Source organism: Dermacentor silvarum, chromosome 1 (assembly GCF_013339745.2).
Source record: "Dermacentor silvarum isolate Dsil-2018 chromosome 1, BIME_Dsil_1.4, whole genome shotgun sequence".
Lineage (NCBI taxonomy): Eukaryota > Metazoa > Arthropoda > Arachnida > Ixodida > Ixodidae > Dermacentor > Dermacentor silvarum.
The window spans coordinates 33,870,241-33,897,801 of NC_051154.1; the positions used below are offsets into that span (position 1 = coordinate 33,870,241).

The 27,561-nt window shown below is 48.4% G+C and overlaps 2 protein-coding genes across 7 annotated transcripts in view; one reads left to right on the plus strand and one right to left on the minus strand.

Annotated features, from left to right (window-relative positions):
- LOC119459749 (receptor expression-enhancing protein 1-like) overlaps window positions 1-27,561 on the minus strand; it is a 199,491-nt gene that overhangs the window by 136,163 nt on the left and 35,767 nt on the right. The gene's annotated exons all lie outside the window — the stretch shown is intronic.
- LOC119459688 (lysine-specific demethylase 3A) overlaps window positions 1-27,561 on the plus strand; it is a 335,630-nt gene that overhangs the window by 86,328 nt on the left and 221,741 nt on the right. For 5 of the 6 annotated variants that reach the window (XR_007466584.1, XM_049666291.1, XM_049666288.1 and 2 more), the window contains exon 2: window positions 12,015-12,155. The exons of the other annotated variant lie outside the window; for it this stretch is intronic. Coding sequence is in view for 4 of the 5 variants with exons in the window: in XM_049666291.1 (XP_049522248.1) it covers window positions 12,015-12,155 (141 nt within the window). In the remaining variant the exon portion in view is untranslated. The remainder of the gene's footprint in view (window positions 1-12,014; window positions 12,156-27,561) is intronic. 6 annotated transcript variants of the gene reach the window in all.

The following is a 27,561-nucleotide window of genomic DNA, read 5'->3' on the forward strand; positions in this document are numbered from 1 at the left end:
AGACAGCCGTCGTCTGCTATAGCTGCTTGGGCTGATCGGAACAAAATCTGCTGACAGCTCCGAGAGTCCGCGGACAGTCCGGCAGTTCCAGTCCGCGAAAAACGAACGCGATTCTGGCAGCTCTCGGACTGATAGGCGGAGCAGCTTGCGAAGCTATTCTAGAATATCGAATGCGGAACATCAGTCCTAACAGTCGGTCACTGATAATAGAAGAGGCCCAATGTGTCTGTCTGACCGTGTGTTTATCGACAGACCCTTGCAATATCTATTTGGCAGAGTCATTCGCCGGCCGTGACAATCCACCATTCATTCGAGGGTTACTATTTCTTGTTCTATTTTCCTATATACTCTGACGTGCCTGTACATAGCGCGCGTCGCGTCTGCGGATTGTATGTGTGTAGAAACTCGGCCATTTAGGTTACGAAACATTTTCCGAAGTGCAGCTGTTCAAGCATACAATGAAACGCTGTCTGTCCCCGCCCCTTTTCCTAAAAAAAAAAAAAAAAAAATCCCTGTTGTGTCACGTTTTCCGCAGTAGCGTCACTGAACTCATATGCAGTGTTACAAATGTTGCTTACACCACTCGTCTACTGTTTGACGTTATACCTCTTAAATGTTTTAGTTCTCGTATTCTTCCGCCACTTCTATCGAGGCTCTTGGCTATAGCACAGCGGGGGGTCGTCATATATGCTCACGCTTTATTTCTTAGCGTCACATATCCCGAACATTTTTTTCTTCGGTGAGGGCTGAGCACAAATCGAAATGGTACTACTCAAGCAAATTGGATTACTCGTCATTTTTCGCGCCTTTTAGCGGATTACGAGATGCTCATTGTGATGTTTCGAAACTTTCTGTAACAGCGTGGAATAAATGTTAAAATTCGAATTAAATTGAAACCAGGAAGGACTGTGGGGGAAATGAAACGTAGGCGTATACGTTCTGCAGGACAGGTTTGCAATGATGGCGAACATCGGGCCATCTGGTATTGACGTATATATATATATATATATATATATATATATATATATATATATAAAATGAGGGGCAGCTTTCGCAGGTGGCCTGGAAGTAATCAACCAATGCGAGGTAGCACCAAACTACGTGTACTCCGCCTCCACTTTTTATCTTGCTTCTTTTATTATTTCTAAAGGGGAAAGGGGGGCGGGGAGGGGGGGGGGGGGTATATGACATTGGGATGCTGGTAGACATACGACTCAATCGCCCGACATGATGCGCGGCAGTGTGCGCTTCAAATATTTATCTATTTGATATGATTTGCTCCACTGTGATTTGCCTTGCTACCGTTACATATATGCTCACACCTTGTTATTCTTTCTAACCAACTGTGTATTTTGTATTAGCTTTCTTTTAATTTCAGTGTAGTACTTTGTTGCTCCGCTACTGTTGTTTTGACTTGTTGACTATATCATACTTGTTTTTGGACATTAGGTCCGGTTACAATCCTTGACTATGGTTTGGCGTACTAAATACATGGAACATTAGTGAAATTTCAGTACTAATAAGTTCTGACTCGTGCAAACAATTCGACAACGAGCGAGTCGCGCGGTTCTTCACGCTTAGTTGACCGCGCCAAGGCCAACGTTAGAGAAGGAAGTTATTCAGGCTCCTCAGATCTTAGCTAGTCTTAACCGGTTCCTGCGGAGATCCCCAACCTGTGGCAAGGTTTGCAAATATTTAAAGCTTCAGTTTATGTACTACCGTATGGAAATCCGTTCTTAGTGGAGGTGCGGGTCGGAAAATTGCATTTTTTTGTTTTGAAAAACTCCTATACTATTTGATTGCAAAATCAGGCTTCGACATTCTATTTTCACGTGCAAACGGGCGTTTCTCCGCGAAAAATTATTCCGATCGAGGCATGATAACTGTAGGGGCTCCATTTTTCCATTCATGCTCGGCTGGTGAGGCTACAACCGCAAGTTTACCTAGATGGTGCGGTTTCCTGGTGTACCAACTAGCGAGCCCTCGCTGAGCAGCCCGAGCTCATTCTTTCATTTTCAGCAGCGCTCAGGCGAAGGATATGCTTCCTACACGAGAGGCTGACATGCAAAAAGCTCTTGTCTCGCTGTACTCGGCGCAAAAACCAAAAACGTGGCTGACTCCCCCAACAGCGAAGTTTGATCCGGGTGCCCCCCAAAACAAGATTAGCTTCTGCCGTGTTTCCCAGCTGACGTCAGCCAAGCTGTTCACGCGAGGGGGGGGGGGGGGGGGGAGGAGGAGGGGGAGGTCTGTGTTCGTATATTGCCCCATTTTTAATTTTTCTCGCTCCTATGCTGTTTTGAATGCGTGTGCGCACACATTTTTGTACCTAATGCAACTAAACTGTGCATGCACATGCGCAGTCATGTGTAAAATGCAAGTATATAGGTCTTCAGTGTAATTTGCACCAATATTGTACACGTGCATTTAAAGAAACCAGTTATTAATGCTCTCTAATGATAGTCGATATTTTTTTAAATAAAGCTTACATTTGTTTTTCCCGTTATATAGCGCTTTTATAAGAGTTATAAAACAGATTATATAACTTTCCTAAGCATAGCATATGAATGCCAAACATTACACCCCATGAGGCCATACTTTTAGTATTTCCAGAAAGCACAATAAAAAAAAAAAAAGCACATACGATATCGAGGAACTGAAAACATATGAAAAAATATGAGAATAAACTATATTCTACGTCAATTCCATCCAGTTAGCTTTATTATTAACGAACATGGATCTCAGACTGGCTTCATTTATTTCGTATATTGAGCTGGGAATATTAAGCCTGTGGGTTCCAGCGAGTGCACAATTAAATCGAGATACGTTTCTTTTGCAAGAGGAGCTAACCGTTCGACAAGTACGATAAAAAGTCAGTTGGTTCCTCTGCTTTTTCATCTGGGCATTTTCATATTGCTGAGCACCCGCCGATACGTGGATACATGGTGCCCTACTCAGTGAAGTGCACGTACTTCAAAAAAAAAAAAAAAAAAAAAAAAGCCTTTTACGTCAATTTTCCCATTGTAATTAGCTATGAGTTGACACAACATGAGTGGTATGCTTGCGGGTCAGGACTGTGTTGTGGCCGTTGGACAGTTCTTTTATCGCGTGGCCGGCCCTACGACATGTCATCAGCGGCAGTTCATTCATTAGACGAACGTTCAATCGTTGCTCCCCTATTAGGCATCCCGAGACCACGCTGGCGCGTTTTCTTCTTTTATTGCGCCTTCTGTATTCTTTCCCAATGGATTCGTAAGCGGCTCTTTACGCTGACGGCGTCGCGCGCTCCCCGTCGGTGCGTGCCATTCCTCAACGCGGAGCCGACGGCAGCAGCGGTGCTCGGCGTTGACCAACGAGACGTTCTGGTTTCTGGGTCATTAACCGCGCGTGGTCCGGGCCATGGTGGGGCTCGTCGCCAAGGTGGGCTGTATGGCGTCGCGGACGGAATGCGGCACCCCGGTGCGCCCAGTTATTGATTGGCTGCCCGCGCTGATGAAGTGCGGGGTCGTTGCTCTCTCGGCGCGCCGGTCGATGGCGTCCCGGCTCCCACACTTCCCCCGTTGCGGCCCCCACTCTGCGAGGGGCGCTCGAGCGTGGCTCGGCGACCCCGAAATCGACGGCGCGGTAGTAGTAGTGGCGGCGGCCGAGAGGGGTGGCCAGGGGGACCCACTTTCGCTGGCGGTAACCGTGTTATGTCAGCGCATGCTTCCGGGCTCGGGCGGATGTCTTCCTTCGGTGCCTTCCTCGTTCTATTTTCTGCGTCCGAGTCGCTGCCGCGCGTTGTGGCGGGCTAGGAGGAAGCGGGGCAACGCGCGTGCTTCCAGAGCCTTGAGCGCGGGGTTCTTCCAAGGTTGTCGCGCGCACATTGTTGGGGGTTGTCGGCGGGTCAGGGACCCCGAGCCATTCAGGCCGGAGGGGCTCCCCGCTCTATACTGGCTGCTAGGGAAAGTCGCAAAGAACCGTATATGTTAGATTTGAGGCAGTCGCACAATCGAGAGCGTTTTCTTCGATCACCCGTGAATGTCCTCGTTCGTCTTCACCGGTGGAATTTGCGCCCTCGCCACTGGTGGATTTAAAGGAGAGTGGGAGGGAGGAAGAGTCCTGTGCTACACCCCCCTCTGAGACATGCCAGGTGCCTACGTAACTGAGCGTGCAGATCCCCAGGGGTCGTGCTAGTAATGTCCGCTTCTTCTAGCAACCCGGCTTAATAGTGTCCTGCCTCCAGTGTATTTATATTTACGCGCAAATAAATAAATAAATAAATAAAAAGAACAAACAATCGTATAAATCATGCTCGTAGATCTCGCAAGCAGTCTGAATCTAGTACCCACTTTAAATGTACCCCTGACATGATTCTTCGCGCGGCGCATTCTTCGGAGGTTCAGTAAAGCTCGTCAGTGCACCATGTCAGCCTGGCTTGTTCAATGCAGCCTTTAATCAAAAGCGTTTTTTTTTTCTTTTTTCTTTTTTGCAAATACGCGGCAGTTCACATGATCAATCATAAACATGAGCGGTAGCAATTGACCGCGGTCGTAATTTTCCACAATATTTTGTCTTCAGTCAGTAACGCTAGCGACTGCCATATTTAACTTACGACGGCTTATTCTTCTATTTTAGTATATGGCACAGGCGTCTGGAACAATCGTATGAACTACGTACAGATACTATAGGCGGGAGAACCTGCAGGTTTGAACGAGTATGCATTGAACTCTGTGGCACATCAGGATTTCCGATATATTTTCGAGCGGAGGCGATGCAAAGTGGGAGTATACTTAAGAAACTCTCGCAGACCGATCGAAGTCTTATTCCTGCATGCAACGTCCCCTATGTGGACGAATTAATAACAGTACATATTTATTCCGAGTTGCTTTCAAAAGCCCAGGTAGCTTTAAATCCAGTGGATTTGAGAAAGTAAATGCGGAGCAGCCGCATTTATACGTAGTCTCGCGAAATTCCTCAGTGAAAATGAAGTCATTTGGTCGAAATCTACTGCAACGTAATAGCTGCCGTACTCCCGCATCTTTGCTCTTTTTCTGTAGGTGGAAAGGACTTATTTGTCTTGCAAGCCTTCGGCCGTCACAAATTGTTCGGGGAGGATTTCCCTCGAATCCATTCGCTTGGCGCACAGGGCGTCTTCCGTATAGATGAGACACCGTTGCTTCCTTTTTCTACACATACAGCGTGGAGTGCTCTCGCGAGCCTGTGTGTCGAGCGGACCGCCCTCGGAGCATCCTTCGATATTCAGACTTGCCTGCAGCACTGCGTAAGCCGACGTAGGTCAGCTTCCGCGAAGTCGGGCTTCGATCCAACACATTCACGTTTTTGGATGCGCCTGCCTTTCGCTGCCGTCGAGACACTGCGTCCTGCAGACATGCTGGGCTGCTGTCGCGGCACCTTAAACCGTGGTGCGCACAACTAGCGATTCTTAGCGCAGGGGTGCGCGCACCCAGGGCGACCCGTAGCTGTCGCGAACAGCAGCTTGCGAGCGGTTTGTTGCCATGGCAGCAGCGGCGGCGGTGTCTCTTCCTCGGCCCTGTTCATCGGTCAGCGGGCGGCGTCCTCTCACGTGCCGCTAATGGACGCAGCCCTTCGGGATGAAAGGCCCTGATTGATTCTCTTGGCCGCCCTTCAAGGACAGGGCGCCTCCGCTTCGCTCATCCCAAGGGGGGCACTTTCTCGGTCACGCTGCCGACGGAGTTCTTTTGACGCTGACGGCGTTGCCACATCTCGGGTACGCTGCCGCATGCAAATGCATGATCCGCTACCGTCGGGCTGCGCCTGTCTGGTGTCGGAAGGCGGCTTCGGTCGCTTCGTTTCTTGTCATGCTGAATGGGCCGCTTCTCGCCCGGTCGCCGCAGCTAAGCATCATTACGCTTGGTCAGTACTTGTGCGCTGAATGTTGACGGCGCTACTCGATAGTTCGGGTGTCCGCTTTGTCCGTTATACTAGTTGGTGTCTGCAGCAAGCAATGACCCCGCCTCTATAACTCTTAATAAGCACTAGTGAGCGAATGTTTGGTTTTGGCCTAATCGGTTAGTGCCTCTTGGTTTGCGGTTTGATCTCCCTCTCTCTCTCTCTCTCTCTCTCTCTCTCTCTCTCTCTATATATATATATATATATATATATATATATATATATATATATATATATATATATATATATATAATCTGGAGCGGCTTGCGTATGACAGGGAACGTTTGCGTACCAAAAATAGCCGAAACTCGGCTTTAGTTGAGTTCATTAGTGTGTAGGGTCGATGGCATCCGGTAACTTTGATCCGCTTGAAGAGTTTCTAACCATTGACGGGGTCCACCGTCAAGACGAACTTAAAGTAACGGCTATCAGAAAAACCGTGGAGCACTTTTATTTCGCCACTAAACTATGCAATTCATTGCCACAAAATGTTTGAAAAAAAGTTATCATTCCTTTATAACCGAATTAGAACTACACATTTTCCTTTTCAGAAATTCTAAATACAAGTTACCTGATCGCTCAATGTTTTATTCTTGTATTTTTACTTTGAACCTGTAATAAACACATGCGTTTGTGCCACCTTTCTTGCGAAAATAGCAGTCGTATTCCTACTTTTTACTGCTGTTGTTAACGGTATTAGATTTTGAGCCCACAAAAGAGTTTTGTGGGCACGTACTCAGATGGCTCGTCGCCTCGTTTGCTCAGTCAGATAACAGCGCATTGTCTACCAGGTGCAATTGCACCTACTTTCTTCTCCGCAGTGGGCAAGTCTGGAAGTGATAAGAATAGATGCTATGAGTACTTCCTCGTCTTACACTCAAATCAAATTTTGTAAGAGCACGGCAAGCTCAACACTGTCTGAGATCTCATGACTCAGCTAGAGAAGGCCAGAATCCACAGCGCACTGCCGTGACCGCTGCTGACAATAATTTCACTAACAAACATTTCACTCTGGCCAAGACACAAAATGACCTTCCTCCGTGGTGCTACGCGTCTCTTATCGCAAACAAGTCAACCAACCTTCGCCGATGTAATCAGCCAGCTTGTCACTCTGACTGAATTAGACACTCTGACTCCCGTCCCTCAAGGCCATTGTATGGTGTATACGGATGCAGCGGTCATTCCAACACGAGCACGTGACTCCTCCAGAAGCCTTAGTCATCCTGGAATTAAGTATACGCACACCTATACCACCGATACCTATCGGTGGATTCCTTGTTATTAGAATTACAAGCCATACTTGATGCCTTCGATTGCGCCAGCGCGTTATCAAACGTTATGGAACTTAATATATACACTGACTGACCGGGTGCATTGAAGACACTGAAGGTAGTTACAAACGCGTACTAAATACGTATACTTTGCCTGACAGCCCACCAGCCTCGTTTCCGGCTATGGTGGCCTTGGCACCTGATGTCACCTATGCTTGGGGATGTGCAAGTGACAACTCTGCAATATGTCCCAAGTGCCCAGCGCATTATGCCGCGGCCGATATTCGTCACTTTTTGTAGCTGTGCTCTGTGATTCAGGATGGTCGGCGCAAGATGGTCAGGGAGACCAAACTAAAGCCGAATATCCCAGATGATTTCACCAGTTGGATACCGGACAACAAATGCGCTATCTCATTTCTGCAGTACCAGTATCACACAAAGCTGCGTGCTTTTATTGGGCGCCCTTTTGTTCTTTTTTTTTTTTTTCTCACTTGATATGCCTTGCGGCATGTCCTCCGAATAGGAAAAAGAGCCTTATCGATCCACGTCGGCTGTGTCGTGGTCGCCAAGGGCGCACTAAGCTATATAGTGTTGTGACACGAATGGGCACTTAGGATCCTGCTTGTTGGTTGCTCATGGCTGCGCTTGTACGTACTTGCGCGCAGGGGCCTGTCCCGAGCGAGATCGCGATATACCGTCAAAAGTGGGCGATATGTCGTAAGCATCAACTCACGATGACATTATTCGATCCTGGGAATTCCGAAAACGCTCGTCAGGCTATGTCGAGCCGGAGCCGTCAGTCATGTTCGCCGTCCAGCAGCCGTCAAGCTTAAACTTTAGCTAGGCAGCCAAAAGCTATGTTGTCGCGACAGCGGTCATTTGTGCCAAACTGCCCCAGAAAGGCATTTTAGCGGAAAATTGCGGCAGGCCTGCGCCAAATAAAGCACGAGCGCCTCCTTTCGTTTATGCTGTCTCGGTAGTAATAAAACTGGAACCAGAACCTGAAGCACGCCGTTGCCATCATCATCATCATCCTGGAACTCAGCGGAGCTGCCATGGCCACGGCTATAGCCGGTACCATCGGTTTTCCGGTCCATGTTTCAATGTACTGCCGCGTTACGGTCTTTCGTATGTTGTTGTGCCGTTCGTCCGGCAGTTAAGTATTCCTCGTACCAGCGCGATACTGAGCTCATTCGAGGAGGATGTCGGATCACAAGGAAGCGTCGGATAATGTCCAGTCCCAGCGCAGTTGTTGGCGGTGCCACTTGAAAAATAACCTACAACGCGCGTACTCAACTGATGACATTACTTTCTTACGAGTGGCGACCTACCTTGCACGATCGGAATAGCAGATTCCATGGTTTTAATTTAGTCAGCGTTCACATGTTTCACGGCACAGTTGTGCCAGAGAGATTGTGCCCATTAGAAGAAACCTGTGGACGTCTTTTTTGTAACTGCGGTTTAGTGTAGCACGGGATATGGCGTGGCAGAATATAATCAGTTGTGTAGCAATGAAACGCTTCTCGAAATCTTCGCTTCGCATAGATTCCAACGTGTCTGTTGGATCTGCTTAATGTTTTTCTTGGTCATTTGCGAACGCGCAACGCCCAGTGGAAGTCTAAATGGACGCGTAGGTTTATAGTGCGATATACGCACTGGGAAAGCCATTCTGGTACTATATCTGGCATGTAGATGTATGTTGGACACTACGCCAAATATGATTTTTGCCTGCTGCAAGACATCCGGCGGTGTTCCATGCAGTCGTCCTGGTTGGGCAAAGCGAAAAGAAGTCCAAAGCATACCACTCATTTGGACTGTTGGAATACATGCAAGAGATGTATTCCAGACCTTAGCTTTATCTCGGGAGTATGCGAAAAGATACGACGGCGTAAACGAAAAACAAGCACCTCGTTGCAAATGGACACTTCGTTCGTTAGAGCGCTTTTAATCCAGGAGTCAACCGAGTCCGCCGACTAGCTTGTTTCTGCCTGTACAATATATGCATGACAAATAGGTGCAATTTAAACTTGCGCCGGCAAATTTCCTGATTTCATCACCCCACCTAATTTTATGCCGTCCTCGACTGCGCTTATATTCTCTTGGCACCCATTCTGTAACTCCAATGGTCCACCGTTTATGTGTTCTCGGGATTCTTTGTTAACCTCCATGTTTCTGCCCCATATGTTAGCACCAGTAGAATGCAATGATCGTACACGTTTCTTTTCAACGACAGTGGTAAGCTCCCAGTCGGGATTTCTTAGTGCCTGTCGCATGCATCCAAAGCATTTTTATTCTGACTGGCGATCATGAATTCTTATTATTCGCTTGACAGGCTATTTACCTGTCTGTATGACATTTGTATTCTGCGTAATAATCTTCAACCCTACTGCTACACTTTCTAGGTAAAAGTCCTCAATCATTTGTTGAAATTCATCCCCAGGAACCGGACAATGTCATCTACAAACCTAAAGTTGTTGGCATAGTCGCCGTTGATCATCACTCCTAAGCTTTCCCAGTCCAGTAACTTAAGAGAGCGTATACAATGCTCTTAAAGCCGAATTCTGCGTTCTAGTTTTACTGAGGGATGCTGTTACGCGAGAACTTTAGATAACGTGCAAGCGAAGGGCGCCGCGTTAAAGGTCCAAGACCGTCAGGAATGTGCGCTATAGGACGGTATTCCCGGGCGATCACTTTCAGCGATGGTTTCACTTTCGCGAGATTTCGCGTGACTAGGCACCGGACTTGTCCGCGTATATAGCCGACGGCGTTTCCGGCGCTGTGCCAAGCTCGCTATCTATACGCACAGCATACCAAGAGCGCTGTCGGTCGTATACTTTGACGCGCGCAGTGCCGCGAAAGTCAAACTACATCTCCGAAAGTAATCGCCCCTGGAATCGTTCTGGTTCGAAAGTAGTCTGCGTGGAGCCGTTCGCATTTGTGCCGATTTAAACAAGTTAAATCGCTGTGCTCTAAGAGAGTGATGTTCATATGCTGCCGACCATAGATGACTCTTGGTCTCTTATCAGAATTTCCCTATGAAAATGTTCGGTTATCTGTCAAGCTATCTGAGTTTCAGCCACTGATCGCGTTCATTACGCCCGTACGGGTGGTATTGTTTGTAATGATTATCTCTGAATCTTTTCAGCGCCCGAGTACTTGCAGGAAAGGATGTCTGATAGCAGGCACAGTGGGCGTGCTTAATCTAACGGATCAAAGTTTAGTCTACGATGCAACGACAGTCTCTCTCTCTCTCTCTCTATACCATGAATAGTACGTTTTCCGAAAGCAAGCTATAAACGCTCGCAAAGTTGGGTGCAAATTTGAACGGAGCAAAGTGGCCGTTTCAGCGCCACGGAAGTTTCGTTCCATGGCATTGCCTCATGAGCAAAGAAAAAAAAAAAAAAAAAAAAAAAAAAAAAACCGGGACGCAGAAAGTGCTTGCACTTGGCGGCTTGGAGGCTTTGTCGATGCGCACCTCAAGAGCGGATTTAGAGAACGCTGGATTGGAGTTATGTTGCTGCCTAAGGGGGAATTGGTGTTGGGATAAAGCCGAGATGCTTTTGATAGAAACGGTGTATATACAGCGTAGAGCTGTAGCGCCAACGGGTCTTGACAGTATGTAGAATAAATAAATAAATAAATAAATAAATAAATAAATAAATAAATAAATAAATAAATAAATAAATAAATAAATAAATAAATATTGTGTAGTTGCGTCAGGACTTTTTTCAGCGCGTGCGGGCGTCCGCATTAAGACCTTTTTGCTTCTGGCAGGACTTCACCGCCGGAGCCTCGTTTTCTTGGGTGCGACGCAGTGCAGTAGCGAGAATGCCATGCTGCGTCGCGGCCGGCAGTCGCTATACTCGCGGACAACTTTCTGTGGCAATGAAGGGAAAGCTATGGAGGCAAAGCGCGCACAAGTGAGAGCGCTTCTGAAAAGAGTCCCACGTTTTAATTCACGCTGGTTTAGGCTGGGGAAGAGAAAACATAAACAACGTATTAGCAACAGCTAAATACGACAGAACACACCACTGAGTGTAAAAGTTTACTTGTTTTGCGGCTTTCCCCTTCCGCGTTTGGGCAAACGCGAAACCGTCGCACGTGGAAACTGCGTCAATTCAGCGTCCGTTCCGAGCAGCCAAAAGCACTGTCAAACGCTGCCGGACTACTTGGCGCGGTAACACATGTGCAGCATCCACACGCCCGTAGCTTTCCCTTCATTGCCACAGAAAGTTGTCCGCGAGTATAGTGTATCCAAATCGCGATTTTGTAGCGATGCCTTATGACTTATTCTTCACTAGTCTTATCATCCACCGTTCACAGCCGGCTGATCCCGTTGATAACGCGAGCCGACCGTCGCTCTGACCACTGACAAAACGCGATAAGTGCGAAAAGGCATTATTACCGGAAAGGCATCGCCACAAGATACCGGCCCATGACGCAGCAGGAGAGGCTAACTTTGCCAAGTTGTGTCTGCTTCCGCTCAACACGAAAGACGCGATAAAATTGAGAGAAGACGGTGCCACGACCTAAAAAGTGCTGTTCGTCAAGTGCGGTGTAGCTGTTACGCATTCTGCAGCTCTTTGCCGCACATCTGTGTTCTTGGTCCGCATGGTATTCACTGAAATCGCAAGGTACTTTACAGGCGTACGAGAACGAAGGACGCAGTAAGTGGTAATCTTCTGTCGTTTTTCTGTGGCGTCGTGTCAATCGTGGGCAGGAAGAAGCCCTGCCGTTGCAACAGCTGAAATTCCATTCGATGCTTGCGGCGGTGTCAGTTTTGCTGTCCAGTGGTGTACATATCAAGTGACGGTAACCATTTGCTCCTTGCAGGTTCTTGTGGAGTTTGACAACGCCGACTGGAAGCGGCGCGAATGGATCCGTGTGTACGAGGACCCCTTCGCGGCGTTTCTCGTTGAGGAGACCCTAACGTGGCATGTGCGCAACTCCGATGAATCGCCGAGCCCCGCACTGGTGAGCGGCTTATTTTCGTCCCTGACTGCAGGTGCGCGGCGGATGACGCTGGTTCGGCACCCGTGCCCGCCTCATCATGGCCGTGACGACGTGGGGGCTTTTATAAAGCCACTCTGACATTGAATTACTCATGCAAACACCTTGAAATTCACTGCAAGAATGTAGATTTTCACGTGCACATGGCGCTGACTTGTATTGAGGTTCTATCCGTTTTTTCTTTTCTTTCTTTTTTGTCCTTTAGTTCACTCTCTTTTATGCGTGAGGCTAGAATATATGCGAGGGTTCCGCCGCGCCATAACTTCGACTAGTTAAAAGGCAGTATCGCCTGTTCTTCGTTAACCTTCACCGTTTGTTTTCGCGTTAGAAGTTTCATTATTTTACTTCCCGTGCCAGTATCGTTTTCACCGTAGACATAGTCGCTCTGCTGAAGGTTTCTGGTTTGGAGGACGAATGCAGCTCTTTGTCCTTAAAAGGCGCGTTTAGAAACCGCTTATATGTCGTAGTGTTTCGACTGGTTAGGGTGTAGGCAGTGACTATAGCTGGTTAATTTTATATAGCGTCCTGCTTTTCCTTGCGAAATGTTTATATCGTCTATCATTTTTAGTGGCGCGCTGTGTAGTTTTTTTTTTTTTTTTTTTCCTTCCTCGCCGAAGAAAGGTTTCAAATGCGCCGCAAATAAAATAAACGTACTTCTCGCCGATTCTCTTGCACGCCGTAGCATATCTCTGTAGAAGGTTAATTAATGCCGCGTACCTCTTTTCGCGTTAAAACCTGTTTAAAAGTCAGGATCTTGCGACACTTAGTAATACCGACAAGCAGTCTGTGAAAGCCAATCTATATTATAAACCGCTGCACGCTTCTTCGAGAGAGAGAGAGAGAGAGAGAGGTACAAGCTATATGCTGGATATGATATGCCTGGCATGTTTGCCTGACATGTTACCCCAGGTTCTGGGTGATGATTGTGATACATACGGTGATAGAAACCCTTAACGGCACATACAGTCACGCACATACACATATACACTACGGATAATATGTACAGTTTCACAAAGGTCGTTTACGAGATATTTACAAAGCTCGTGACCCGCAAGAAAGTCAGCAGCGCTATCATGGCGCGTAACGCGCAGGTGGCACTTTGCCTTGGGCCGAGAATGTGCCGCAGTTCCAAGCTCGAGTCGCGTTGCGGGTGTAGTGCCGCCTTCAAAGACATTCTCACGCGTAGCGGCAGCAGTCGCACAGAACATGTTGCAGGTCTTCAGGGCGTTACATTCGGAGCACATTGGCGAGTCCGTCAGTTGAATCTTGCACTTCAGCCGGGTTGTAAAGGCCACATTGAGCCTGACACGGTGCAGGCATGTTTGGTCTTGTCTACTGAGGCCTCGCGGCATGTAAAAGTCACACGATGGGTCAATTTTGTATAGGGGTCCTTACTGATGGCTTGCATCTGATGGCCGCAAACGCCAAGCGTGCCAGTGTCGATCACCGCGTCGTTTCTCGAAAAAAGGTGTGTATAGATCATTTATCTCGAGTGTCGTGTCCAGCTTTGGCAGCATGATCAGCCTGGACGTTGCCTTGTATTCCGCAGTGGGCTGGTAACTACTGCAACACAACGCTGTGATGTAGTTCGCAGGCTTTAGTGCATAGGCGTCTGATGTCCATGGCCAGTTGTTCGTGCGTGCGTGGCGACTTCAGGGACTGCAGGGCCGCTCTTGAGTTGAAGATGACCCCTGACATTTCGTCCGACACTTTGAAAATTAATACCTCGAAACTGGTTCAGTCCTGAGAATTCATTCCAAGTGGATACGCCTTGCGAACTCAGCGGCTATAATTCGTAGGTTGAAAGATGTGCCTTACTTAAAAAGTTAGCGTAATTATGTTAATTATTCAATTGGGCGTTTTGATTTCTCGTGGAAGCAATGGCCGCCTCATCGAGTAGTTTAGATCAAGGATTATAATTGTGGTATATCTGCCACAGGAAATCTTTAAAAATTTGGTGCAGCTAAAATGAAACACCCTGTATGTTGGGCAAACGGGTCGTTGTCAGAATGAAATGGCGCGAGGGCACAACTGGGCCGTAAATAACAATGCGGGATGTCATTTGGCTGAACATTGTAAACGTCACAAATGCCGTCCGAACCTTTATCACACCAAGGGACGCTATCTTGTATACGCGTTTGAAAAGCCGTCCGGTTTCGTCTCACGCCATTGCCCTGGCCGCGCCGCAATCTAGGCCAATCGCTTTTTACATTGCGAGGGCCGAGGGCATTAGCTGCCCGTCAGTGGCACCTTGCCGACAAAGAGATTGACTTTCTGATGCGATAGAGAGTTCATGACGTCACGGTGGTGCAATTCATTTTTCATATCTATAAACCTTGTTTCTTCAAATAAAGTTTAGTTGGAAGTTAGCGCCCGTCCGTTGTACCTGTCTTCTTTTCGTCCTCGTCTTAAGCCCAAAACAGCGCAAAATTGTGCGCAGTTTTTTCTTGGAAGTATGTTACACCAACTCGCCCACATCAAGCTCCTGCTGCATAGACGTGTATATTATTGCAAGCGTCCCTTTGTGTTTACGAACCTAGTCGTGTCGGTATTTTCGTACATAGAAAAAAAAAAAATGCCACGTGATTCCGCACGGAATTCTCATCTCGCGAGCCTGGGCTGCGGCCTATTCGCGCTAGTTTCGTAAGTCTATCATGTAATGTGGTTGCGCAGCGGGAAACATTGCCCGCGCGATGACGTCATCCTGAGTCGTGTAATCTCGCCAGGGAGCATTATCGAAAGCGGTTGCCCAAAGCGGCGTAGTTTAGAGGGGGAGCCCGCGATGCTCGTTCCGTAGTCTGCTGGCTCCCATTGTATTTGCCATCGTGACCTTGCGACCCATTTTACTGCTCATTATGATGACCGCGCGAAGGGCACGGCCTGCCATGAAGAAAGTAGGCGAAGGAGCGGTCAAGCGTCACGTAAGAGCTTGACCGCGGGGTCACTTGAGCCGGCTCCGGATCGCCTTCAAGGAGTTGACTGCGTAATGCGAAAAGGACGGAATGAAAGAATCAAAACTTACAAAGCGCAGACTGACAAATTTAACGCGCCGACACTGGTGTTAACATTCGCATGCTCTGTGTTTCTCGCACCTCGTCGTCTCTTTTAGTACTTATTAGCTTTTTGAAATCGTTTATCAAGTGGCACTAAATCAAATCGGGAGTGCCATTCTCCCAGAATATACTCTAGGTAGGAGAGAATAATAAGTGTTTGGCATATGAGCAGGCGCGGAAAGTGTGCTGTAGCTTACCGGCGTCCAACATGTCATTGTTGGAAGATACGTACGACAGAATGCGCAACAACAAAGGAGACTTGGTTAGGCTCACAGGTGTTTTAATTCGGGAGCAGCAGCAGCATCAATATACGCATCACCAGGATATGCTCAGGTATGCCGAAATAAAGCGGACTCGTTTTTAAATTTCACGATTCTTTTAATTCAATTTTAATATCTTCTTGTCCGACGCGCGTGGTGTCTTATCACATTGATAACTGCGCGGTGGTGGCGTTCGAGCCAATCACCAAGAGTGAAAAGAGCGGAGCGGAGTTCGCTACGCATAGCAGCGAGGCAAGGGTAGCGATTATCACTAATCGTGCACTACGCGTTTTACCGCCGAATAAAATCATAATACAACTTCTTGGGAATGTTGGTTGGGCTTACTAAACGTATTGCTTTTGGGCTTTGTGTCTTTCCTTTCATATGTCTCATCTAGCGCCCCAAAACAAGTTCAATGTTTTGCAGCTGATGCACGCATCTTTTCCTAATCAGTAGGGTTTTTTTTTTTTTTTTTCTCCCTGTGATTGCTTTTGAACACAACCTCCGTTTCGTGGAAAATAGGTAAAAGTTTAATGATGTACGTCCTAACCAGCCCAGCATACTCCTCCGTCAAGGCATTCATTTTATCTTTCGTCCTGCAGTGACCTTCACAAACACCAATTAACACAAATGCAATTTACGACAGTATGTGTATAAACACAATAGAAGACCATCGTCATATATACGCAAACCCCACTTTAAAGGGTTCTTTTGGCGAACGCGGTGCCTCCAGATATCCGGGATCTAAGTTTACCCGCATTTCCCTTCACTGCGAATCAGTGGGAGGGGAACGGCCTCCTCGATTCGACCAACGCGCGGGGGAAGCCGGTGACGCCTTGCAGCCAGTTTGGTGGTGAGCAGGTATCAGTTGCAGCCGCCTCGCGATACGACGTTGGTCTCTGCACGCCATACGTCACGTCTCCGACGAGAAAGGTTGGTGAAACTGTGCAGATTGACCCAAACGTTACTGACAAATATCTCCGAAAGAACATATTATTTGTGGGCATCACTGATTTTAACGGCCGCCTGGAACTTTGTGGTATAAATGTAAGCGATATTTACTAATTACGCCGTCGCACGAAACTGCGTACACGAGGATAAACAAAGCAACTTGTATAATACGGTCTCTCTGGCGCCCTCTATACATAAGATTTACATGGCTTTTATGCTAAGAAACAAAGTGGATGTATAAATTAGCTTACACGCCTTTCTTACCTCAGTTACGCAGTTTTGCAAACCCTACAATCGCATTCTATAAAGATTTCTGTTGTTTAAAGCCATGAGTTCACTTTACATGCTGCATCAGCTGCAATTAGTAGTATTACGATATATGTTCTTTGTTGCAGGACGAGGCGGACATGCAACAGTCCGTCCTGGTCTTGTATTTAGTGTTAGACCCAATTTTCCAGGATCCAAGTAGTTGACCTTTAACGCGTCGCACAACCACTTGCTATAGATGACTGAGGATATCCAACACGTGGCAGCAGGAAAAATGGACTGCGTAGGGCTGACGACGCGCGCGAACTTTCCACGTGGTGGGAACTCGGAACCGAAACCTCAGAACCACATTCAAAAGCAAACTCGGAAACTTTTTTTTTTTTTTTAATAATTTCTAGGGCGCCACGTGGAGGTACACGATCGAAAAGAAGGCCGAGCAGCGCGAAAGCGCAGTCGACGCGGCGTGCCCTGGAAATCTCTGCTGCGGAATCCCCGCTGTTGTGCGCATACATCGTCGTTCCTGCGACGACCACTTGGTACTGTAGCGGGTCTCGACCACGCCCTGGCCAGGCACAGAGAAAGGAGGCGGCGCCGCGGCCCGAGCACCTTGCTGCGCGCAGCAGTGCACCGCCTGGGACGCAGCACCTGGCACGAGGTGACTCATCCAGGCACGCAGCCGCGGCAAGCGCGCCCGGCCACTGACCCCACGCGCAGCTCTTTCGCGCGGGCGACCCTCCTCCTCCTCCTCCCCGCAACGGCCCTTTTATTCGCAGTGAAGACGCGCGTCCCCGCCAGGGTAAGCCAAGTGGAAGCCAGCAGTGCCGCTCCCATTAATAACGTTAGGCACGTCTCCACCGACCTCTTTACACGTTACGTCTTGACGCACGAAAGCGTGCAGCAGGTCCGAGTGACTTGTGGCAGTAAATTCCGCGATATGACCACCATCCTTTACAGCAACGGGCAAGTCGCAGACGAATCAACACTCTTCCCCCTCAACAGTGCCATCACAAGCGGCGAATTCGGCCACGAGATCTGGGGATAGTGGCAGAAGAGCCTTGTTATGATCCGCAAGGAATTCGACAGGTCAATGGGGGAAACCAAACCCGCGCACGTTCCCGTGTCGGGGCATTTATCTACATCCCGAAGAGGCGGTTGTGATCTTCCTGGAAACTACCTCTCAAATGTGGGAAACAAGCCCGAGCGCCTTTCCCGTGACGAGATAATCCCCTTCATCCCCGAGCAAGCGCGACCTGAGCAGACGAAAAAGGCGAGCTACCAAGAAAGAGGACCCGAGGAAGAGGAGGTCGTCAACTTGACCACCCGACAGAGGATGGCGCTGAGCCGTGCTCCCTCAAGGGCTGCAGAAGATAGCGCCAACCTTCACTTTCCAAATGAACCACTTAGTAGAGGATTGACACTTCCACAAGTTCCCCGAAGGAGACATCGGCTACCACAAGACCACGAGGGGTTATTTAAGGCCGTCCTGGCCCCCGTGTTAATCAGAACCGCTCGAGACTCGGATAGAGTCAAACCCATGTACCAATGAAGTGAATACAATCTTTCCTATTTTTTTTCTTCATCATCACGATGCCCGCCTTCATCGTCTTCTCCTGATTCTTGCGGTGACGACCCACCTCCCCCGGTCGAGATGATATCAGTCTCAAAGCAAAGCCAACAAACGATGACTGGTATATGCAGCGCTGTTTTGTCAACTTAAGTAGCACCCACGCGGCTAACATGTCGATGCTCGAATATATTAGGGAGCTGAGGTCCCACTTGATGACGCGAAACGCTCGTAACGGAACACAATGACAGCACTTTGTGGAGCACCGGGCAGAAGAAAAGAAAGACACCACGAGGACGCGCAATTGTTAACTCTCTCCTACAAGTAACTATCCTTTATGCCAAATGGACAGTTTTATTTTTACTGTAAACATTCTTTAAAAAGTTAGCCTACGCAGCTGTAGGCTGCACCTGACCTCGCAGCTGCGTTTCGTCTACACGCTCACACATTTTGCGGAGCCGCTTCACTGCGATATACTAATGATTTCAGCAATCGGTTCTTAAATACCAAAGTTCAGAGCATACGCTTAACTCCACAAAGCTCAACGTATCATTTTTTGATACACTGAATTTGATGCCTTAAGACTGATTTAAGCATTGGAAATCCAATGCATAGCCCACACTAGCGTGTTTGATATATGCTAGAGGAAGCTTTCAATTGTGGGTAATTCAGCAGATACATTACTAAGTTATTTTGTAATGTTTTATTTTTATTCAGTTGTCATTTCTACTGCCTTCTCCATGGCCAGAACTAAATGTGACCAAGCTGTTTTAATATTTGATCTGAAATGGTGTTCGAGCATTGTGGGGTTAAACTGCAAAGTTGAAGTCTACCATTTTTTTTTTTTTTTTTTTTTTGACGCACTATACCGTGATTTTCCACATTTGTGATGCAACTGTGTCGGAGGATATCAGTCGTAAAAATTAGTATAGCTCTCCATTTCTGCTTCCGATATAGAAACGCGAGTGTGACGTAGGTGGACGACAGTAGCGCACCCAGGATCTCTGCCAGAGGGGGGGGGGGGGGGGGGGTGACAGTTTGCCAATGCCATCTAAACAGCACTAATTTCGATTTCTTCACGGGAAATTGTCAAACAAATGCGCTTTTTGCGAGTGTGCAGACGATTGCGCGTCTTACATCTTAGTTGCAGCACTCAAATGCGTAAGGAAAGAAAAGGGGTTAAACAAAAGGGGGGGTTAAGTCGGCCTCAGGGGGGTTACAACCCCCGAATCCCCCCCCCCCCCCGTCGGTGCGCCACTGGTGGACGATATGGTAATCCTGGAGCTCCACGCCGTATCGTCAGCTTACCAGGGGCAAGAAGCGGTTTATATACAGGAGGGGAGAGAGAGAAAAAAAAAGTAAAGGAAATACATGGAGGTTAACCAGAGGTTATCTCCGGTTGGCTACCCTGTACCGGGGGAGGGGCAAAGGGATGCGATAGGAGAGAGAAAATAAAAAATAAAAAAGGAAGGAAAGAAAAGAAAATCGCACGCACGCACGCACGCACGCACACACGCACGCACACGCACGCGCACGCACGCGCACACGCACGCGCACACGCACGCGCACACGCACGCGCACACGCACGCGCACACGCACGCGCACGCGCACGCACACGCACGCGCGCACGCACACGCGCACACACGCACACGCGCACGCACACGCGCACGCACACGCGCACGCACACGCACACGCACACGCACACACGCACACACAAAACAGAACTGCTTTTGTGGGCTCTGTCACGCAGTCCGCGAAGGCGTTCTCGTGTTGCATAGTATCAACGTTCCATCCTACGTAACACAGTGCAGAGTCACAATTTGTCACTGAGTCCTGTGTCTTTCAAGTAACGCAGCAGTGCCTGCAGGCCGGCTCGCGACGTTATTTGTGTAGGCCAGTTTCCAAGGATGTTCTCTTTCTGTTATTGGGCGTTTGTCCAGTTGATCTATCTTCGCTGAGAGTGCTGCTCTCTGCGGGTTGAAACGAGGGCACTCACAAAGAAGGTGTGCGATTGTTTCGTTGCACCCGCAGAATTCCCAAAGTGGGCTGCTATTGGCCATTCCGATAAAATGAGTACGCATTTGAAAATGCTACTCCAAGCCATAGAGGGACTAGTCCACAAGTGTGCAGTCACGTCTTGGAAGGTCGGACGGAATACGGAGCTGTAATTAGGGTCCAGGGCATGAAGGCGTGCACTTGTGAAATCGGATGAATTTACAGGAGGAGAACCGACCGAAAGGCTTCCCGTCTGAATTTTTTTGTGCATTTAAAAAAAAGCAGTAAACTTCTAATGACACCTGATAATGATGGGAATTTCATTTACATCGTTAAATATTTCATACAAATTAAAAAATGCAGATCGAAGCGCACACTATGTGAAGCGAACGCTTCGTGAAGCGGCTGATCAAATGCTATAAATTTTGCAATTTCATTTCTGCGTCTTTGGCGGAAGCTGGCGCTCTCGCCACCCCTACTACGCATTGTGAAACACGCGGCAATCGTCTCAAAGAGCTAGTCGACGCTGGCACGATAGAAGGATACGCGCGATTGTGGCCTGACCCATCGGGCTGCTGTGCTGGGGCACCGAGGTTAGATGCCACCATCAGGCACGTAATTCAATGTTTTTTTTATTATTATTATTATTTGGTAAGTATATAGAGCTATAAGGCAAGACAGCAGCGGCAACGAGCATCCATGGTCAGGAAGCTACGCTTTAAAAAAGACTGTTAAGCTAACAAGTACGTGACAGCACAACTTCGCCCCGTTCTATTCCACTCCAATCAGCCAACGCTCCCGACCGGCCGATTGTGTAGCGATAACGCGGCGAAGCGGGAAAACGAAACGCAGGATAAATAGAATCTTTACATTATTCCGGCCTTGATAAAGCGCTTAAAGCGGAAGAATTTCATCACCTTTCGACTTGCAGTTTATGCGGAGCGACTGTCGAAGCCACGCAGTTGTTACGAAAGTCCCATTCACAAAAGAGGCGTAATTTAGCGCGACGTACGAAATGCGCGAGAATTTCCGCTTAAAGCACTGCATCAGGTGCACCGAAGTTGCGCATATGAAAACGCATTTTTCAACATCTCGATTTAGACGCGTGTCCTAAACTCAATGCCACTCAGTGAAATCTCATTAATATACTCTGTACGGCCATGCCAATGTGCGCATGAGGATGGCGAAGCGGACTAGCTAATTGAAATTCATCGCGAGTACTTTAAAGCGCAACAATAAAGAATAGCGCATGTGACGGCCACTGGAAAAGCAATTAACTTATTCAAATATATGCCGCGCACATACACCAAAACAAATGATCGCGCAGAGAGGTTCACTAGTTACTAGTTAGTCACTACAACATATTCATCAAAAACATACAAAAACTAAACCCAGATGCTGAACCCGTGTTACCGGTTAATAACGAGCGAAGAAGTATCGTGCCGCTGACGCACACGTTTTCTTAATGCGATACGCTTCCTCTATTATTCGCGTGAGCTGATCGTTGTTTTCGAACGCAGCGTCGAGTTTCGAGGAAAAAAGAATAACAGCCGCTAGTTCTGCAGTGTGTTGCCAAATTTGCCGGCACAGATGTTTACAATGGAGCTTGGTGTTCTTTAAGTTATACACAGTAACAGTGCAACGTCAGTAGCGTTATACGTACGTTAATCGGACGGCTCCTTAACTGAAACTCCCTCGTGCTCGGTTTAAAGTAGGCGGATTTTTTTTTTTTTTTCATCCTCGGATAAAAATAGGCCCGAGTCCGTTTGCTCCAGAGTTAAAGGAACTTAATCTTGCTGCTTTGTTAAACACAAGCTTGTCAAATATAGTCCTGGCAAAGTCTACGCGATTCCTCTTTCATGCGGAAATGCTTATGTCGACCAGTCGAGTCAGTGTTTAATACGAGTCTATGCCTCAAAGAGCATCACACATCACTGAACTCATGTCGGTGTTACCTACATGTTGGTACATCATTAGGACGGGATTGGACGAGAAGTGAGAACGACAGACAAAGCGCTGTCTGTCGATGCCTTATTGACTTTACATATATGAGGAGGAGGAGTGGTGTTGCTTGCTACAGGTGGACCTAGCTTTGCAAAAGTTGCCGGCAATTGCTCAGCCTGTACGCCACCTATAAACCGCGATACGGTCTCAAACACTTCCCTCTACAATTAACAACACCAGGTTCCAAAAACAACGTTGACACGGAACGGAGCCCAATAACGTTGCGCGTTTTCCCAACCACGATGACCCACACGGCTCACCATTCACTTGCCAACCCTGTATCACGGAGAAACTTGAGGAGCCGACCCTCTTAAGTGTCCTCGCGAGATCAAAATGTCACTTGTGTTTGAGTGTGCTGCCGTCTTGCGCTTGAGTCCATCTATTCATTTAAGTTATGCTTCAAATTCAGGACACTTTAGTATTTAATGTTCAGTGTCACCAAGAGCTTGACAATGCACACACGACGACGATGAGCCAAGTTGTGTCTTGCACCGCCAAGTTGGAGTTTGCGCTGACCCTATGCGGATGTGATAAAGGGAAGCGGCATCAGTTCTCTTAAGTCCATCATCAGAAAGCATTACTTATCCTTGGCAAGCGAGGAGGAGGTGGTGTTACGTTGGTTTGGTAGCGACGAGTTTCGCCGTATATAGTTGGCGTGCTTCCTGGTATCTTATCATGTTGCTCCCTATCAAGTCGAGCTAGGGAATAGACATTGGGTGCTAGCAATTGACTTCGCCTGGCGCGTCAAATTGGAGAACGCGATGCTTGCGTCCGAGCTATATAGTTTTCACACGGAGTGTTCACAGAGAGGGTCAGGATCGGATCCCCGGGCGGAATCTTGTCTCTCGAGTGAGCGTCAGATGGTCGGGTTGAGCGGGCATCGTTTGGCTTGACCATCTTGAAGCTGCTTCGCCGCTGGCGGCTCGTTGGCGGTTCGCAGCCAGCAGTGATGAACCAGGCGCTGTGACCGTGCGCTGTTTCTTCTCGTTGACGCATGCTGTCGCTGGGATTTGGAGCCGCCAGAAGCGAGCTCATGCAAATGTTATGGGATGCGGATATTGCATTCAGGGCCGGGGTCTTGTAACGATTCTATTCCAGTGATGTTCCTTCTCGCGCTTCGCTAGTGGCCCGAGCAGCCCACGTAACGAATTAGAAGGAAATAGAATCGAGCAAAATGTATCCTTGTACATTATATACCAGCCCTGGACTGGACTATCTTGCGTCGGATTCACGTTTGCATCTGAACCTACAGAACGCTTATCGCCGCAAAAAGCTGCCACAGGCGCCTCGCTTCGTGCTTACGCAATCGGTCGCTGGCGCGAATTTAACGGTTACACCAAGGCCAACGGCCGATCGCATCTATGTACAGCTACAGGGTCGGGCCTGAATTTCCGTAAACTGGAAAGACGGGCCGGGCCGCCAAGTCAGTGTTTAAGTAACAAATCAGCGACAGCATAATTACTCGCGGCTTAATCTTTCAGCGTGTTTGGTGAAAAGTTGTAATAAGTGGTCCCCATCTAACCTCTGCCGCCATGGACCCTTGGGATTTTTTTGCTCCCTGCGTATAGCGTGCGTGCATGCGTGCAGATATGTCCCCGAGTGAAGAGCAAGCACATTAGTTTTGGCGCAGTTTCAAGCGGCGTCCCGTTGATGTAAACGTAGTAACTGAAGGGGCGTACGCGGCTCGGAGCCTCGTACGGCGTGCTGGGGAAAACGGCGCCTGTGTCCGTTGCAGGATAAGATACGTCAGACGCGCGTGCTTCTGCTAATATCGGGAGAGATAACCTGCTTATCTTCGGGACTAGCCTGCCCAGTTTACAGCTGCTCCTATCATCGGAACGTCTCATTCTGTCTGGCGTGATGCGAAGCAAGCACTTTTCTTAGATTACTGCTTGGGCGTCCTGCTTGTATGATATGCTGCTGCTTGGGAAAACAGTGATAAATGGGGTGTTATCCTTCCCACGCCAGGGCCGTGTGGGTGAGGTGAATAAGTGTTTAGCACTGGAATCAGCATTCAAGGTAGGCAGTTCGCGGAAAATGAGCGGAGGTGTACGGCCGCTGTGGCATTTCAATGTGCAACTGTGTATTCTCTCGATCCTCGCTGCCTTCAAAAGGACTGAATGTTTGGATACATGGTCTTGCACGCAAACTCTCGTATCTTGTCGCGAAATGGTGGACCACACTGCTTTCACGTGGTTTCGTGGCATTGGAAATGGCATGCTCGAGAGGCATTGGAAAAGGGTGGCCATTGTGTTATTTTAAATGTTTTACCACGAATACAAGACCAATTGGCTCTATTTTGTAGCTATCCATTTTATTTTTCGATTCTTTCAGTCGCGACAAGTGGCCAAGTCCAGCGATAACAGGAGCGCGACCCTATCTGAGTCAATGATAAACTGTACGAATGGAAATTTAAATAGGTCGTTAAAATATACCGTGCCAAGCTGCACCGTTAGTTACAATTGGCTGCGGCGGTGCTGAGAGTGGTCATTTGTCTAGCAATTGTACAGCAGCAACTCGAAAAACTTGCGCCAGTTAACCGCAGTGATAATTGAAAGTGCGCTTGTTTCTGCAGCACTGCATCAGGTGTAGGTACGCTTCATTGAGCGTTAACAGGGTTAGGTCATGCCTGTGGGTGTCTCCTCTTATGCAATGTAGCGTATACGGTATATAGATGAGTGGTCTCTTTCAATGGTGCCGTGTTTTAGCGAAAAGTTCGTCCTGAACGTGAGTCGATCTCGGGAATCGCTGCCTGACTATATAGGTTGTCAGAACTAGCAGGTGGCAGCCCGAGACCGCATTTGCCTGTGTCCATTGGATACTTCCGTACTTCAGCAGAGCTTGTTTTGCTGGTTCATAGAGCGTTCTTCTAGCCTGCCGATACCACGCCACCAAAAGTTTATATCTGCTCAAGCCTCACGCACAGGAGGGTCCGTTGCTCAGTTGCTCCAAGCTTCTGGCGCCTACGCGTCAATTCATGCATCGATTAACTCGTGCGATGTGTCGATAGGGACCACGATAGTGATCGTAGGTTTTGCTGGAGAGAGGACTGGATTAATTCCGTGTCCTGCATTTCTCAGTGTAGCCGTTATTGTAGTGACGGCGAGGCGCCCAGACCCGAGACATGTTCAATCATGCATTTGGACGCCAGTTGGCACTTTCGCGGGAAGAGTAATGTCTCAGGCCTCGGACACGCCGAAGCTGTGGCGAGGAGGTGTGGTTGAATAAATAAAAAATCGCCGAGAACAGAGCTGGCGTTCGTCTGGGCGGTCAAGCGGACGCCGCCGCCCGGCGTTTCGGGGCATTCCTTCCCCGCTCGTCTCGTCGTCTGCGATTGCGGTAATCGCTCCGCAAATGGTTTCTCGCCGCCGGCGTCTGGAGAAAGCTCTTGATGCGGCCATGTCCCTGGTGCCCAGAAGGAAGCTCTCTTTTTTCTTACTTTCTCCCTTTCGTTCTTTTTCCTTGGCCCTTGCTCCTCTTCCCTCCACTGGCCATCATTATGCTGGCAGGTTTGTGCGCGGATGCCGCGAAGCAACGTCCGCGTCGCAACAAAAGCAGGAAACGAGGTCGATGGGAGTATTTCGTTGTTCAGTTTTGACTTTTATTTTGCGTGCGGGGGGAGGAGCACATTTTTTGTTGTTTCCGCTGTGCACCTCGTGGCAGGTTTTTTCCTTCTTGTAAGCCTTGTCGTTTGTCCTGAGCTTGCGCATGCCACTCAAAAGTTGTGCATGTTTACTTCCGTTGGTTGAATGGTGTTTAGCTATAGGAGACCTGTGCTTTGTGGCGCGCTTGCATAACGCTTTCTGCTTCCGCATCCGCAACACACTTTCCTTGCGTGAACGTTCAAAATACCTGCAGGCACCTTGACGACACCGCACTGATTAGCGGCATGCACTGGTGCTCATGCGCCTTAGCCCGTGTTTCACCTCCTTCCGCTGCTGGGACGTAGTACGTCCGCAGTGCTTGCCGGCCGAAGCCTGGTGCAAGGCGCTGGGGGCTGCGACCAACGACAGCACTTCATTCCGCTTTGCCCTTCGATGTGCCCCCTCTGCGGAAATGGGACGCGTGTTCCGTCCGTTGATAAAAAAAGGGTGGAGCGCGCCTTAACGGCTTGCTGCAAAACGTGATGGCCGGCGATTGCTGCAGAATGTGGCCGTACAAATAGCCTGCTTGTGTGGGCGTTGTACGGAAATTGCTAGCAATGCCTTCTGTACACGTTTGCGGCCTGTGGCTTAATGGCTGGCTCTTCCACGTCAACTTCGCGCGACGTCGGCGTTACGCTTATGTTGTCATATCTCGAAGCCGCGTCTCGTACAAAGCCCATATGCTCGACGCATGCAGCTTGAGAGTGGAAAAGTCATCAGGTTTAAATATCGCCAGGACTCTTTTCTGACTCTCGCGTGGCATTTGTCGTCGACGCAAGTGACTGAACAGCCGCGAACTCGTATAGTGCCTTCCTGGAATGTCCCATTGTATTCAAATGTACATCGCGTCTTACGCACACAACCAGTACCTACCACACGCTGAGCCTCCGCATGCGTGCACATGCTGAAATGTCTCTGGCAAGCTGCGTTGATACTGTTATAATATGAATTATTTGCCTAGATTTATTAGATGCATTGCCGTTTTTTGTTCATTTTTTTTTTCATTGTGATTATTAAGAACAAAGTTCCGCATAGCTCAGTTGATGCGTCACCGTATGTTATTGTCGTTCCTATCACTTGCTGTGTACTCTGTATAGAGACGCAGGTCGATAAGCTCTCGGGTGCGTAGTACAGGAAACGTGGCTCAACAGAAGTGTTACCGTGCTCCAGAAATAGTAAACACTCTCGGCCCACGTACAAAATGGCCCAAGCTCATTGGTTTCTGGGCGTGCGCATTGCTGCCGGCACTGTTCCTTGTACGCTATGTATGTCCCTTTAGTAGCGCGATTTACTTGAGTGTGAGCACTACTTTCAAAGGAGTCGGCATCCATGTCGAATTACGAGCGTCAGCATCCACCCACGTTGTGGAACCGTGTCGATGACCGCTTCAACTACTACCGACGTCACCTCAGTATCTGTCGGCCTAACAAACGCGGCTCTGAAATATGGGACTACACTCCACTCATACCGCCATACTGATTCTTACTTCCTTCCATGGGCGTGCTCCTTTCTGTGCCCCCCCAGACCTTAAAGAGGGCGCATGCGTATTTAGCCTTTAGTTTGTGGTATTATGAAGAGAGGATCATCTTAACTGGGAGATTGAATGACTCCTGGCGAATACATCAAGCGCAC